This window comes from Bison bison, unplaced genomic scaffold, assembly GCF_000754665.1.
Source record: "Bison bison bison isolate TAMUID 2011002044 unplaced genomic scaffold, Bison_UMD1.0 scf7180017851926, whole genome shotgun sequence".
NCBI lineage: Eukaryota > Metazoa > Chordata > Mammalia > Artiodactyla > Bovidae > Bison > Bison bison.
Window position 1 is genome coordinate 355,371 of NW_011482499.1, and position 16,321 is coordinate 371,691.

The 16,321-nt window shown below is 46.3% G+C and overlaps 1 protein-coding gene across 2 annotated transcripts; it reads right to left on the bottom strand.

Moving 5' to 3' along the window:
- Positions 1-613: 613 nt before the first annotated feature.
- MYOC (myocilin, trabecular meshwork inducible glucocorticoid response) lies at positions 614-14,873 on the bottom strand. 2 transcript variants are annotated; one of them, XM_010852034.1, is made up of 3 exons: positions 14,152-14,873; positions 4,073-4,198; positions 614-1,996 (listed from the first exon to the last, which is right to left on the bottom strand). In XM_010852034.1, the coding sequence occupies exons 1-3, from the start codon at positions 14,711-14,713 to the stop codon at positions 1,212-1,214; spliced, it is 1,473 nt and encodes a 490-aa protein (XP_010850336.1). In that variant the 5' UTR covers positions 14,714-14,873; the 3' UTR covers positions 614-1,211. The 2 variants fall into 2 exon arrangements, with proteins under 2 accessions (XP_010850336.1, XP_010850342.1); XM_010852040.1 differs by lacking the exon at positions 4,073-4,198.
- Between the last annotated feature and the right edge of the window lie 1,448 nt (positions 14,874-16,321).

The following is a 16,321-nucleotide window of genomic DNA, read 5'->3' on the forward strand; positions in this document are numbered from 1 at the left end:
GCTAAAGGTGCTTAGAAGTGAATGAGTTCATGCACTGACTTCTGGATTTTCTAGTCTTCAAGAGTTTGCTACCAGTGGAGTAGAGTGGTAATACACAGTTGATATGGGTTCAATGGTCTTTCCCAGCTATTCATATGTTAAAGTCTTAGCCCCCAGTACCTCATATTGTGATGTCTGTGGAGACAGACCTTTAAAGAGAGAATTAAATTTAGGTAAAGAAGTCACTGAATTCCTTAGGTCTGCTCACCTGAGGTCTTGGCTTTTGAAAGTTATACCCATGACAGCAAATAAAAACCAAAATACAGCTAGGGTGAAAGAGGGTAAGTTGGAGAAAAGCTGGAAAGATTGTTTGAGAAGGACCAAAAGCAAAAGGAGATGGGGGTGGGAAGGAATGAACTCCGCAGTTTGCCTGGGGTCATCATGGGCAAGACCTCAAAACCAGGCACAAACCTTTAAGTTACACACACACACACACACACACACACACACACACACACACAAAACATAACTTTAGCATCCTGCAATCACTGCTCCCAACCCAAAGGAGTTATCTGATGGTTAGAATCTGTACTCTTCTCTTCTACAAACTATCACACAAAGTTCAAGGAGAACATTGTGTAAGATTATTTTATTTCATGGGGCAAAGATTCTGTCATACACAACTGGATCCACCTGAAGCATTAGAAGCCAACTATAGTAGACACATCTTATGCATGTTCATGCTGCCACAAGAACCATCCCTTTTCCTTTAGAAGCGCTGCTTGTTATTGTAGCTCATGGTAACCAGGCAACATGCAAGGGCAGGTGCTGGCTCTGGGTTCCCTGTGGGGCAACCTGTTTTTCCCACCCTCCTCTCCAAACATACATTCTTTAGCTAGTGAGGCCCATTTATCAAAAGTCTTGTGCTTTTCATGAAGAAACCCCCTACACATTATAGCTTTTGCCTCAAATCACCAGAAAACTTACACTATTTTGGCTAAATATCCATTTAAGAGCAGACAGAGGAAAAGAATATCTATTATAACATGGAATCGTCTCAATCCCCAGATGGCTCTTCCTGCCCAGTCGGACCCGGTGACTATGCACATTCTTCTGGGTTAATGCAAGCTTGGAGAGCAGAGGAAAGCTGTGTGGGGCTTGGCTGACCGGCTCTCCCTTCAAGAGCCCTGAACGTTATCTCCTTCTGCCTTTTCTGACAGCTTGGCAGCTTTTCACAGCCGGGAGAGCTTGATGTCATAGGAGACCATGTTGAAGTTGTCCCAGGCAAAGAGCTTCCTCTCCAGGGGGTTGTAGTCGACCATGCTGCTGTACTTGTAGCGGTTCTTGAACGGGACGGTCAGGGCCTTGCTGCTCCCGGTGCCTGTGTCATAGGCGAAGTTGACAGTGGCGTCGGGCGAGGAGTAGCTGCTGACCGTGTACAAGGTGCCACAGATGACGAAGGCGTTGGCGACGGACTGCTTACGGATGTTGGTCTCCCAAGTCTGTTCGAGCTCCAGTGTCTCGGGGTTCAGCTTGGAGAGGACGATGGCGCCTTTGGCCGCCTCGGTGCTGTAGATGACCCAGAGGCCTATCTCGTCCACGGCCAGGTCGATGTCGGTGTAGCCACCCCAGGAATAGGGGAACTGCCCGTGGTAGCCGGCTCCGGGGATCTCCTTCTCCGCCTTCAGCGTCTCGGTGCGCAGGTCGTACCGGAGCACTGTCCTGGACTCGGCCGCCTGGAAGTAGAGGCTGCCCCGGTAGACCACGGCGCCCGTGCTCTCCAGCGGCCTGGGCAGCACGTGCACCTTGGACGGGTAGCCCTGCGTGAACTGCCTGATGTGGTCGTACTCAAACACCTGGCGGATGTCTGTGCCCACGGTGTCGATTCTCCAGGTGGTCTCCCCGGTATAGGGGAAGGCGGCCTGGGGGTCTCTCATCCACACTCCGTACTTGCCGGTGATTGTTTCAGCTGTTCTCAGAGTGATGGGTTCTCCTACCCAAACGAGTTCTCCGCATCCTGGTGAACGAAAACAAAACAAAAACCGTGTTCACCATCGTTCCAGGATGTGGAGCATGGCAGAGCTCGCAGAAGTGAGAACCCCAGAGGCAAACGGTCCAGGTTTAAACCTAAGCTTTTTTTCCCCTCTGTGTGTGTGTGTGTGTCAGTGGCTCAGTCGTGTCCAACTCTGTGGCCCCATGGACTGTAGCCCGCCAGGCTCCTCTGTCCAAGGGATTCTGGAGGCAAGCCTACTGGAGTGGGTTGCCATTTCCTTCTCCAGGGGATCTTCCTGGGGATCTCCAGGAATCGAACCCACATCTCCTGCATTGCAGGCAGATTCTTTACTGTCTGAGCCACTAGGGAAGCCCCCTCAATTTTCAGATATTATAAAAATTCAGTTGTTGAGGAAACTAAGGCACACGATCCCCCTACCCCAGGCCTCTATTTGCCAGTCCAGAGAAGCACAAATGGGTGGTTTCAGATTATGAAAAATCATTTTCCACAATACTCCAAAGTGTCCTCAAAAGTTCTCCTCAAACTTTATCCTGGCTAGTGAATGACATTAAAAGCTAACACTAGTAAAGTCTTAGTGAAAGTGTTAGTCGCTCAGTCTTGTCTGACTCTCTGCAACCCCATGGGCTGTAGCCTACCAGGGTCCTCTGTCCATGGAATTCTTCAGGCAAGAATACTGGAGTGGGTTGCCATTCCCTCCTCCAGGGGATCTTCCTGACCCAGGGATCAAACCCAGGTCTCCTGCACTGCAGGCAGATTCTTTACCATCTGAGCTACTAGGGAAGCCCCAACCCTAGTAAATAAAACGCCAAAAAACAAAGCAACCAAAAAAAAAAAAAACCCTGGAGTTTGCCACCTGCCACTTGTGTGACTTTCAGTAAGTTACTTTACTCTCTAAGATTCAGTATTCTCCTTTGTGAAGGGAGATAAGAGTAGTTTTGGGTAATAGGGTTGTAAGTTTTACATGTAATTATACATGTTAAGTGCTTGGTATGGAGTAAATGCCCAGGAAATATTATTTGATCACCATGTAATATGAATCCAAGTACATCTGACCTTTGAACAACACAGGTTTGAATTATATGAGTCCACTTATACATGGATTGTTTTGAATAAATACTTCAACTTGGTTGTAAAGATAAAGGCTGCACAGAGCTTTTCACACTATATTTGTATATTTTTCTAAACCTGGGCAAGTTCTCATGGTGTTCATTATATTACTGTTTATGATTTTTATGTCTGGTTTATTTCATTATTTTAAACAGTGAGATTAAAATCAAGTCATTACAATAATCTCAATAAAACAAAGTTTTTCAAGCCCTTTCCCAATGGACCACATACTTCAGCCTTTATTTTAATACAATAAAATCTGAATATGATTTTTAAAATGAAGAGATGGTTGAGAACTATTTGAATCACATCTCTGTATTATAATGGATATCTCAATCTCCTTAGAGAAAGTGGAAGCTCTGTGTTGCCCATATCTCAAAGAATCTTATTTTGAATATTTTAAAACTCCCCATCCTCCTACATGCCTCTCTGTGCTAGCAATAACTGTCAATATTACGGATAGTCCCTGTTTCTAAAAGACACGGTCTTCATCATCTTAAAGTCAGGCTTTCAGGGAACACCTTGGAGAGGGGCAATGCTACTTTTCCTTAGTACCCAAAATTAAAGAAAGATACCTTTAGTTAATAATATGCTGGGATGGTACATGGTGTCTGTCTGGCCCCAAGATAAAGATATTAAGGATCTACTTGAAAAATGTCATTTTTCAGATGCAATCCATTCTATATGACAACCAAGTGGGAAAAATGGATACATCTCTCATCTTCCCCTGGGGCAGTGCAGTCTCCATGGTAAGTGTAAGTGACAAAATACAGAGCTTTGCCAGGAAAGACCGACTCCCTGCCAGTGTACCCTGGAAAGGGAGCAGAAAAGGGATTCTGTTCTTTTTCTCCTTTCCTGCCTCTGCTCCCAGGGAGGTTACTTGTCCACCTGCCTCCCGCATAGTGAACTGACCAACTCTGAGCACAGAACTAGACCATGTGGGTACAGAAGAGGAGAAACTTCACTCCATACCAGTGCCTCCTTCTTCATTCCTGGGATGACCAGATGGGCTCTCCTTCAAGATTTGGGAAGCAGGAACCTCTGTTAACTCTGACTTCAGTTCCTGGAAGTCCACGTTCTCCAAATTCCATTTAGCAACTATATTAAAAGAAAGAGCACGTTCTCCAAATTCCATTTAGCAACTATATTAAAAGAAAGAGGCAAGATTATACCATGAGGAAGAAGGTCTAAGGCTAGACTATATTGAGGATGGGATTTAAATAGGGTTTCAAAGATATGACCATGTTTGAGATTTGTTCTAAGATAATAAGTGGGGTTGTGGAAGGGGAAGGACAATGAAACAAGACTGGGCTGTGCTGACAGCTGTCACAGCCAAGTGATGGGTATGTTAGGGTTTGTGTTATTCTCTCTACTTTTGTGAATGTTTGAAAAATTCCATAATAAAAAACTTGTGCATGTGTACTCAGTCACTAAGTCATGTCTGACTTCTTGTGACCCCATGGACTGTAGCCCACCAGGTTCTTCTGTCCATGGGATTTTCCAGAGAGGAATACTGCAGTGGGTTGCCATTTCCTTCTCCAGGGAATCTTCCTGACTCAGGATTGAACCCTCATTCCCTGTACCTCCTAGGAAGCCCATAATAGAAAGCTCACAAATAATAAATTGGATAGAAACATGCCTAGCACAGAGTATAGTATTCAAAATAAAGTAAGCTTGTACACAGTTAAAATGGTTCCCACTAGAAGGTCTGATTTATGAGTAGGTGAGGTCTGATGCTGGGATATTGGGAAGATCCTTAGCATCAACTGGGATGCCTGAAATTCAACAATGAACAAATTCCCTGCAAGACTTTTTTTTTTTCCCTTGTCACAATACCAATGTGTCTGTAAGAAGTAACATGTTAAGCTTTACATACTCAGCTGCAATATTCTGTCAGATCCCTTTCCAAAGCTAGTTGTGGACAAGGAAGGATTCCTATAGGAATTTGGTGGAGGGTTTGAACCATGGAGAAGGGGAGAGGTGTGGATGACATTGGTTAGATATTAAGTTACTGCTATTATTACTTTGATTAGCATTATGGCATATAGCAGCCCTTGAATATAACAGGAGCAGCTGTTTTAAAATGTAAGATGGATTGTCATTCAGGTATGGTGAGGCCAACAGGCTTCCCGGGTGGCTCAGTGGTAAAGAATCCACCTGCAATACCAGAGAAGTGAGTTCAATCCTTGGGTTGGGAAGATTCCCTGGAGAAGGAAATGGCAACTCACTGCAGTATTCTTGCCTGGGAAATCCCATGGACAGAGGAGCCTGGCGGATTACAGTCCATGGGGTCAGTTACAGTCCATGACTCAGACTAAACAATAGCAATGGTGAGGCCAACAGATCAAGAGACATTGCCATTGAAAAGATAGTTGTTATACTCACTGATCTCTAGAGGAGGGGGTACACCACTCCAAAGGGAGTACCACAGGTCACCAAAGGGTGACCTCCCAGGGTAGCACCAGGATTGGTCAGGAGGGAGGGGGAACATGGGCGAGCACTTACTGTGATTTCCAGGAGAAGGAATGAGTGAGGCAGGATAAGCAGGTTTAGGATTGGTTACTTTGGATAATTTCTGAAAGGTTTTGAAGTGTGGGAGCTGTCCATAGGTGTCTGGTACCTGGCCCCCATTGATCAGGGTGGAGGAATAGTGGCCCCGAGTGTGAGTTCAAAGGAAGAGAGAGTAGGTTGTGGGCTCTGGATTGGTTGGTTTGAATATGAAAAATGTGCTTCCAGTTGAGTCATTTACTATCTTTAGGAATACTACCCTGTGAGGGGCAGTCCCTTATGTAGCGGCAAGGCCAAGATGTCAAAGTATTGGAATAAAAAAGATATGCTTCAATCATCGGCCTTTTCTCTTGCCGACCATCTCAGGCAGTCTGACCTGGCTCCCAGCCCAGCGTTCCCAGGTGTGCAGGACGGTAGAGGAGGGTGGTCAGTGCAATGCCTGAGGCTACAGCCCAGAAAGTCAGGAAGACATTCTCTGTCTTTCATCACTTGTTAGCTTAACCCTTTTAAATTGACCTCTCAGGTAATGGAAATCAACCCTCCTGGATGTGCCCACATTTCAGTAATCTTAAGCCACACATTCTTTCACATTTTCTCATGTCTGAAATCCAGGCTCCCTCTCACGGTTGCTGGTATTTAGCTTCAGTGAAGCGCTTCCCTGGTGGCTCTGATGGTAAAGAATCTGCCCTCAATGCAGGCGACCCAAGTTCGATACCTGGGTTGGAAAGATCCCCTGGAAAAGGAAATGAAAACCTACTCCAGTGTTCTTGCCTGGAGAATCCCATGGACAGAGGAGTTTGGTGGGCTATAGTCCATGGAGTTTAGCTTCAGTGAACTACAATACTAGAAATGTTTCTCCCTGGAAGGAGGCAGGGAAAGAAGCCCTGAGGCTTGGGCTGGGCCAGGGTGCTGGTGGTGGTATTTTTGTGTGGCCCAGCAGCACAGCGAGCCCTGACCCATCCTGATCCCCAGTCCCTGATCCCAACACAGTCTCCACCCTGCCTTTAGTGCAGCTGTTCAGCTGGCCTCCTGGAGAGTGTGACTGCCCTGGGGGTGGGGGTTGGGGGGCACCATCCTCACACCCGGGGATGTTCCTAGACTGGGCTGCCTCAGGGGTTAAAAGCTCTAAATCAAAATGTGTAACCAACTGAGGTCATCCTGGTTATGCACCCAAACTCCAGGGTTAACTGGGAGTACCCTTAGGGGTGTGGAAGGTCTTCATTGTCTGCAGCCTTGGCAAGCTGTTGATCCATCCCGTCAGCCAGCCCCTCTGGAGCACCTGTGAGGTGCGAGGCTGCTGCTGCTGCTAAGTCGCTTCAGGTGTGTCCGACTCTGTGAGACCCCCATAGACGGCAGCCCACTAGGCTCCGCTCTCCCTGGGATTCTCCAGGTAAAAATACTGGAGTGGGTTGCTATTTCCTTCTCCAGACGTGCAAGGCTAGATATAGAGAAAAGGGGTACAGTTGGTTCCCTGGTTCCCTTCAGAATTCCCAGAGGAATTCAGTCTGGCAAGTCCTCTTGGCCGAGAAGTAACATGGGTTCATTTTGGGATTCAGAAACATTCAATCCAAATGGTTCCTGGGGAGTCTTGGGACATTAATTCGGTTCCCTGAATTGCCTTCCTGTCTGCAGAGCTGTGGAGATGAGGTTTCAGGTGAGCAAGAAATATCATCACAGTGGCATCTGTGCAAAGCTAGAGAGTTCCCTTGCTTCTCTCTAGCTCCCTGCTTGTCCGCTCCATGACTCAAAGTTGCCATCCATCGAGGGTCACTGTGACCCGCCCTCCCCTGCACCCAGCTTCTTCCTCTGTGCATCTGATACAAATTATTTCACTCTCTGAATGTAACTAGGATGGTCATATAATTCAGTGAGAAATTTTACTGAAAAAAAAGATGTATAGTGAGAAAAGTAGAGGCATATACCTGCCATTCGGTGAGAAGAAAGTTAAGAAAAATGGGGGGCTTTCCTGGTGGTCCAGTGGTTAAGACTCTGTGCTTTCAATGCAGGGGGACTCAGGTTCAATCCCTGGTTGAGGAACTAAGATTCTGCAAGCTGTGTAGTTCAGCCAAAAGAGAGAGAGAGAGAAATAAAAAAGAAAAACCTCATCTTTAGCCACAGGGAATAAAGAAATGTGAAGGGGGAGGAACCCAAAGTTACAGGCATTTCCCCAGGTAACTTCCTTGAAGCCAGCTAAAGTACTGGCACTGAAATACTGAAAAACAGTTTATTTGTGAAAAGAGATGATTAAGAGGTATTTATGGCTCCTTCCACATTTCAAAGCAGTTTTATATACATTATTTATGTGATCTGTTGCCTTCACAAGTTTTAGAGAAATAGAGTAAGGCTTTAGAACTGCAGTCTGCACCTAATTAACTATGGCCACTTACTCAGTGCTTCCTATGAGCCAGGTACCATGCTAGGCTCTTCTAGTCCACATAGCAGTCCTAAAAGGGAACCTTATGATCCTCACTTTGCAGAAGAGCAAACAGGCTCAGAGAGGTTAAGTTACTTGCCCAAGATCACACAGCTGGTAAGTGGTGGGACTGGGACTTGAACCCATTATCTATCATGGTCATGGCAGCTGTGAACCTTTCCACCCTATGGTGGGGTTGAGTGTCAGTTACAAATGTATTGCCTGTCAGTGCTGAATGCATAGATGACACACCCTTTCATGGATGCTCTCTAAAACACAAGGTATTTCTCTTCTAAAGTGAGCACAATGCTGAGCTTTCTCAGTAGAGGGTGCTGCAGGGACACTGCAGGGGAAGCAGGTGGGTCTCCTGCAGGGGCTGGGCTGGTGGGCACCAGTGTGAGGACACCTGGTGGAGCCCTGCCTAGGCACGAGTCCAGGACCTGGTTCCTCTGTGACCTTGCCACCTCAGATTGGCCATAACCCTTCCACAGCCCTCGCTACATGGCACCCCAAGTCCCTGCACAGGGACCCCCCCTACTCTATGGACCTCTGCAAGCCCCCACGCTGGTTCTGCAGATGCCTGCAGCCTGGTTCAGACTCAAGAGGTGGCCATACCAGCTCCAGCTCAGGCTAACCGGCCAGCCTCTCTGCTGTCTCATGGGTTGAAACCACCTTCCTCCATGAAGCCGGGACCATTCCAAGTCTGTGCTCCCTCTGGTTCCCCTCACTCAGACCTAGGGTGCCATGCAGAGTTTACTTTATCTCATAGTTGGTCCTCCTTCATCAGTTATTCTTCATGTGAAGCATTCCTGACTTAATCTGCTATGTGGTTTCTGACTCCAGTATGAACCCAGACTGCTACCAGAAGCTCTACAAGAGCCTGGAAGATGCTGCTTAGCTCTTTGGGGTGGTGACCCACTCCTGGAGCTGACTCAGATTCCAGTGGGTGACTCACACACGCACAGCTCCCAGACGGTGCACCCAAAGAGCTATCTTGCCATCAACTCTTCTCCCCCTACCCGTGCCTAACTGGTTCCCAGTTCCTTTCCTTGTCCCACCAAGGCCCTCAGGGCTCTGACCAGGGGCCTTTCTCCCTGCCTTCCCCTGCATCCATCCCCTTTAATCACTTTTTGCAGGAACCACGCCTCATGGCTTTCTTTGGAGTAAACAAGAATCACAATAAAACATAATGTCAGGGAATCGCTTCCAGAATGACTGCAAGGCCAGTTCTCATTTGGCAGGTGGGATGGCTGGCTTGCAAGCCTGCTGGCTGCTGCGTGGCTGTGTCAGCCAGCAGCACCTGGCAATGGTCCTATTCCCAGAGCAGAGCGGGCATGAGAACTGAAGCCTGTGGGAGAGGATACAGAGCCCAAAAGGCAGGGGAGCTGTTGTGTGAAGGGGCCTGGCAAGGCCAGAAGTCATACTTTCCTAATTCAGTCCAGCCATGTACCAGCTGTGTGACTTTGGACAAGTTCCTCAAACTCTTTGACCCTCAGAAGTTTTAGCTCAAACTGAAAATGAAATGGTCTTCAATAAAAAATGTAACAGAAAGCTAAAGTTTCTCTGGAATGTTTTAGAATCACTCAAATTTCATTCTGAATATGTGTGGGGGGAAACAAAAAGAGGTTTTGAAAAGATTAAGAACTATATTGTATCGGACAGCTAAAAAGTTTTAGGGAGTTGTTTCTTTGAAAATCCAGTCTTTCTATGGTTGAAAAGTTCATATCGGTTACAAAATTTTGGAAATATTTTCTTCATGCTCTGTCCTGACTCTTTCACCGCTGCTTGATGGACACATGCTAGAGAGCTTAACCTGAGCTGATTAACTTGCTTGCATACCATGCACACACACACACATGCACACACATACACAGAGGCAATATATATATAAGGTACATAAGGTTGCATAACATATATGCTGCTGCTGCTGCTAAGTCGCTTCAGTCATGTCCGACTCTGTGCGACCCCATGGACTGCGGCCCACCGGAGGCTCCTGGGGTGCCATTGCCTTCTCCATAACATATATATCTATATGCAAATGACATTATAATGATTAATGTAGCTATTTTCTATCTGCCTAAAAAGTTAGGTCAGTATTATATACATGAAGAAGATGAAAAAAAAGAAGGGTGCTGACGAAGTTACAGGCTGTCATGAATACTCCAGGAAACTGAAGATTTGCTAGCAGACTACTATCCTGAGTGCTGCTCCAACATCTATTGTCTCTGGAATCAATGCGTGTTACAGAAACGATACATACGTGTTGACGTTTTGATCTGTAAGTGACATTTTTAAACCACGGTGGAACTCAGGCAAAAGAAGCCCTTCGTAGTTAGAGTCCATCCCCTGGCTGGTCACTGTGTGCCAGACACCTCAGTGCGTGCTTTCCACTTTACCTCCAGTTGCAGGTCATTCTCTGCATCCTGCAGTGCAGGAGATCCGGGTTCGATCCCTGGGTCGGGAAGATCCCCTGAAGGAGGGCATGGCACCCCACTCCAGTGTTCTTGCCTGGAGAATTCCATGGACAGAGGAGCCTGGCAGGCTCTGCAAGAACCAGCTTGGTGCCCCCATCTGTGGATCAGGGAAGTGCAATACATCCCATGGGATGATCGTTGGCCAACAGAGCACAGGATCCAGGGAGGAGTGCTCCCTTCCTCTGCTGCATTCCATTCCTCAGAAGTCTTGTGGGGTCAAGCCTTTGCTGCCCACCATGGGGACCCACTGGAGAATGCCCCTCACCGCCACCCCTTGTTGGTTCTCTTTCCTTCCCTGTCACATTCCCCCCATCCCTGATTCTCCTCCCTGGGATGTGGTCATACAAATGCTGCCACAAGCCCACATGCTGGATTCTGTTCTCTGAGATGACCAGTCCAAAGCAGAGGAGAAATAAAGGGGGAAGTGGGGCTTCTCTTGTGACTCTACAAGCAACTCTAATTTTTCTCTGTAATCTGTGTTTTCTATTTAGGGGTTATTTAAAAGATTTCCAGACATTTCTTTTTTAACTTTTGGGCTGGGCTGTGAGGCATGTGGGATCTAATTTCCCGACCAGGGATCGAACCCGTGCCCCCTGAAGTAGGAAGCAGGGAGTCTCAACTACCGGACGACTTGGGAAGTCCCTCCAGACATCTCACTACAAAACTATTAATACAACACTTTATATGTGTATTTTATTTCAACTCATACACACACACACACACACGTGCAAAAGCAAGTGTCTTTCGTAATTCTATAGAGACTTTTTTCCCTATGGCAATGGCACCCCACTCCAGTACTCTTGCCTGGAAAGTCCCATGGATGGAGGAACCTGGTGGGCTGTAGTCCATGGGGTCGCTAAGAGTCAGACATGACTGAGCGACTTCACTTTCACTTTTCACTTTAATGCATTGGAGAAGGAAATGGCAACCCACTCCAGTGTTCTTGCCTGGAGAATCCCAGGGACGGGGGAGCCTTGTGGGCTGCCATCTATGGGGTTGCACAGAGTCAGACACGACTGAAGCGACTTAGCAGCAGCAACAATTACCCAATAAAGTGGTGGTGACAATTTGAATTACAGGTGGAGTAAGAAAATGTCCCCCTTCTTAGTCCTTTCCTCTGCTCACTCAGTAAGCTCTCACCGCCCAGCCTCCATTCCCCAGGTATTGCCTCCCCTGCATACGTACACCCACACCTGAGGCCCAGCACCCAAGCCCTTTACTCTCAGAAGCACATCTTTTGTTCCAAGCATGCCTTTCCTCGTCACTTCAATGTAACCCTTTTGTCTTTCATGTTTAGGTTCTACAAACTAGAGGTCCCACCAGGGTCCTAGGAGCCACTGAACCTCTAGGTAGAGCTGAATTCTAGTCCCAGCTCTGCCAGCAGTGGACTGGCAACTGGGGAGCACTGAGTAACCTCTGTGGGCCTCAGTTTCCAGGTCTGCCCAAATGAGCCAGAGATGCCAGATGCTCTCGAGGCCCCCTTTCCAGCTCTACATTCTTATACTAATGTAATATCCTGCTCAGGAAAATCCCACTGCTAGAAAAGAGCTTCCAAGTCTGGACTTCACTCTAATAGGCTGTTGTCTTTATTTCAAAAGTAGAGCAGCTGGAAAGGACAAAAAGAAATATAAAATCAGAAAACACATAGAATAAATTTCCAAAGATTTGTTAAATGACCACAAGACAATAAAAAAAAGTTGCCTCATTTTCATAAACGCACACTGCTTTTCATTCAGTAAACAGTCTGAAATACATAATGCCTCATTAACACTTGTATTAATAATGATTCTTTCATTAGTGCTCAAAGACTTAAGTTCAACAAATCTTAGCTCTGTCACTGATCAGCTCTTCCACCTGGGGTCCCTTGGCATCTTACTTTCCTTCACTGTAAAATTTAGGGGACTTCCTTGATGGTCCACTGGCTAAGACTCCATGCTCCCAGTGCAGGGTGTCTGGGTTTGATCCCTGGTCAGGGAACTAGATCCCATATGCCACAACTAAAGATCCTGTGCACTGCAAACAAGACCCAAAGCAGCCAAATAAATATACATTTTTAAAAAGAAAATTTTAAACTGAATATCTTCCAACTCTAGCAATATAAAATTTTTAAAAATACTTTATATCTTACAGTCATTTCACTTGAACCCCACAGAAATCTTTATTCATCGTAGGAATTTTCATTGCCATGTTATAGGTGAGAAATCAAGATGCAGAGACTAGATGACTTGCCTGAGGTCATACCCAGGCATCAGCTCTTGGGTTTTCTGATCTCACACCTGCCTCTCTTTAGAAAAGTTTCCCATCATCTTATTTTGAATATTTTCAAACCTTTAGAAAAGTTGAAAGAATAGCATTAATACAATAAATCCCCATGTGCTGTTCACTTAGATTTACCAACTGTTCAGACTTTGTTAATTTGTATTCTTTTTCTTTCTCTCTTTATATATTCATAATCTTTGTCAGACTATTTTAAAGTAAACTGTAGACTTTCTGACACCTCACCCTTCAGTACTTGAGTATGTATCTCCTTAGAACAGGGCTATTCTTCATAACCACACTACCATCTCTCATCCAAGAAACTGAACATTAACCCAATAACGTAATCTAACAAGCAGTCTATATTCAAATTTCTTCAAGGATCCCAAACCTTTTCTCTGCAGCTTTGTGCCCCTGGATGCAGGAGCCACTCCAGGGTCACGCACTGCACTTGGTCACTACATCTCTATGGTCCCCTTTAATTGAAAACAAGGTCCCCCACCTCCCTTTTTTTCTTTCTTGATATCAACATCTTTGAAGACTCTGGGGTAGTTGTCCCATAACTGGATTTGCTTGTTTATTTCCTCATGACTGGAAAACTTATTAAACAGCAAATATTTGGGAGCACAATTTCACAAAAAGTGACAACGATACTGTCTTCCCAGCTGCTCGAAGAGTGCCCCCACCCCCAGCCCAGACACTCAGGGACTCACCTTCTGGCACGGGCAGGATGAACAGAACAGCATCTGAGGCAGCAAAAGCCACCTCAAAGTGACTTAAAGGCAGAGGTTCTCAGACTGAATCAAGAGCAGGAAAACTTCCAGCATCAATCCTGTTAAAATCGCAATACCACCCAAAGCAATCTACAGATTTAAGTCAATCCCTATCAGATTACCCAGAGAGCAGGAAAACCTCCAAAACAACATAGTGAGGGAACACACAAAAGGGTTGCTGCCTCTTTATTTGGCTAAGGAAGGACATAAAAAAACCCCTATCACCTATAATCATTTCATAAATAGAGGACGTGTTAACAACAAAAGGCAAGAATCAACAACCTCTGAACAAAGATTCACAAAAGGATAGTTTTCTAAAAGGAGAGTTGGCAACTTCCTACTGATTGTATATATAGGCATCTCATCTGGTCCTTCCATTTCTCATTTTGCTGTGAATGGTGAAAACTGTCATGGGTGAGTACAAGAACTCAGAACCAGTAACCTTGACAGAATTTTCAGGAGTTAATGTACTAGGAATATGTGCAAGTGGTTGCTTTGCCCTCCTTCATTTGTCTGCCTCATGCTGTGTGTGTGGTCTCCGGGAGAAAGGACAGGGTGGGAAGGATAGGCCTGGGCCACCTACAACAGATCACCATGAATCCTGTCACCTTCACCCCACGTCTTTACCTTCCCTGGAGCCTGATGGCACATCCTGAGAGCTGCTGTGGGCCTGCGGACACTGGCCCCTCCTCAGGCTTGCTACCTCCTGGCTGCTGCTTTCCAGCCTCCTGGCCAGATCCTCGTTCTCCGCCTGCAGCCGCCTCTTCTCCTCCTCCAGAGCCGACTTGTCACGGACGAGGTTGCTGTAGGCTGACTCCAGCTCCTGGGTTTGGGTTTCCAGCTGTTCTCGCTCTCTTCTCAGGGCTTCCAGCTCCCTCTGCAGCCCCTGCTGGGTCTCCAAGGGCCCAGCGGGCTGGCCTGAGGTCAGGCGGTGGAGGAGGGCCTCCAGGGAGCTGAGGCGGGCCTTGGTGGACTCCAGGGTCGCGCGTTGTTCGCTGCTGTCTCTCTGCAGATCCTGGATGGCCAACATGGCCTGGCCCTGCTCAGGGCAGCTGGACTCACTGGGGCTGGCCACGTTGAAGGTGTACTGGCATCGGCCACTCCGGTCGTTGGCCTTCTGGAACTGGGCTGTCCTGGCCCCCACACCCCCTAGCAGACAGGCCAGCAGTAGCAGCTGGACCGCTGGCATCTTGGGACTGTGGTGGCAGCGATGTGTTCGGAGGCCCTCAGTGCAGAGGCTGGGTGAGGCTCCTCAGACACTCTCCCCTCGCCGAGAGGTGTCTGGATGGGTGGCCTTGCTGGTTTCTGCCCCAGCTCCACAGAGACTCATATATGCCGGGAGCCAGCCCTGCGTGGGGGGAGAATGAGGTGGCCACGTGAGGCTGGGTGGGGCCATGCACAGGCGGGGGGTGGGTGTTTTCACACTGCCAGCAAGATTCTTAAAAAATGACCTTCCAGAAGTCTGTTTTGAATTTCTTTTAAAAAAGAATGCCCCACTTTCCGGAGCCCACACCCCCAACACAGTCCCTGTATCCCTGGCCTGTTTTCTCACACACCCTCACACGTGCCCACCTCGTCCAGCATCACTACTTGTGTGTCTGTTTCAACAAGGATTTACTTCTAGTTCATATTTCCATGTACTCTGCAAACTTTCTCGAGAACCCACTGTGTATCAGGCCCTGTCCTAGAAAATGAGGATACATCCATAGCTAAGACAAGCCCCTCTGTCCCTGTCGCAGTGACAGAGATGAAAGCAGCTGGACAGGGTACAAGGGCAGAATGCCACCAGGTTTCGGGGAGTAGCCATCCTCTAGAAGCAGTTGGAAGCAGAATTCTTCCCCTGTCCCTCACTATAAAATAAGAGCAGGTGTGTCTCCGGAAGGACTTTCTGACTTCAGTCTTGCATCTCAGGCACCAAAGTCAATGATCACCTCTAGACTAGTTCTCTTACTATGAGTTCTCTTAGTTCTCTTAGTGTGCACTCGTGCGTGTGCAAATGCCATCAGTCTTGCTGATGACATCTGTGGGCCCCTTCCCAGGAAGATGTTTTTAAATGTATATAGGATTGTAAAGAAAACATATGATATTGAAATACTACTACTGAAAGATTTTAAAAATTGAAATATTCATGTCCTTTCATTAACATATTTAAAACAAGATCTGGGGGGCGGTGTCTAATTTCAAAGTAGTTTTGAGTGTAAATGCTATTGTATGCTGTCTGCAACAACTGTAATTTGAAATATAAAATGTCTATGATCTCTATTGGTGATGACAAAGTCACAGATACTGCTGATACAATTTTGGATTTATGGAAGGAAATGTTCAAGTCCAATTTTAGTTTAAAAGTGGTAAAAAAATAAAGATGTAATTTTTTTTCCATTTAATTTCACAGGCTTTCTGGACCCTCGGTTAATAATCCTTGCTTTATATTAATAAACCTAAAGAGAAAAATCCCCCCCCAATACAACAAAATCCATCAAGTATACAAATCAGAACATGTGTAACAGCCTTATCAGTAACTTTTAAAATAATGTTTGTATTGAAGCAATTGATGTTGTTTGATACTGATAACATCTCCAGTATTAGTGAAATAAATATTTCAGATGTGCCCTAGGGCAGACTCACCTCAAGTCTGAAAAAATACATTTTGCTCTAAAGAGTCTATTCTTATTTGATTGGTTCTAAAGTTAGCCTTGAACTTGAGATTCTTACAAGTAGGTGTCTGTTTACTGCTGACTAAAGGCTACTATTCTCAGTTCCTGAATCAGATAATAAACATTACCAAAATGATTTTTTT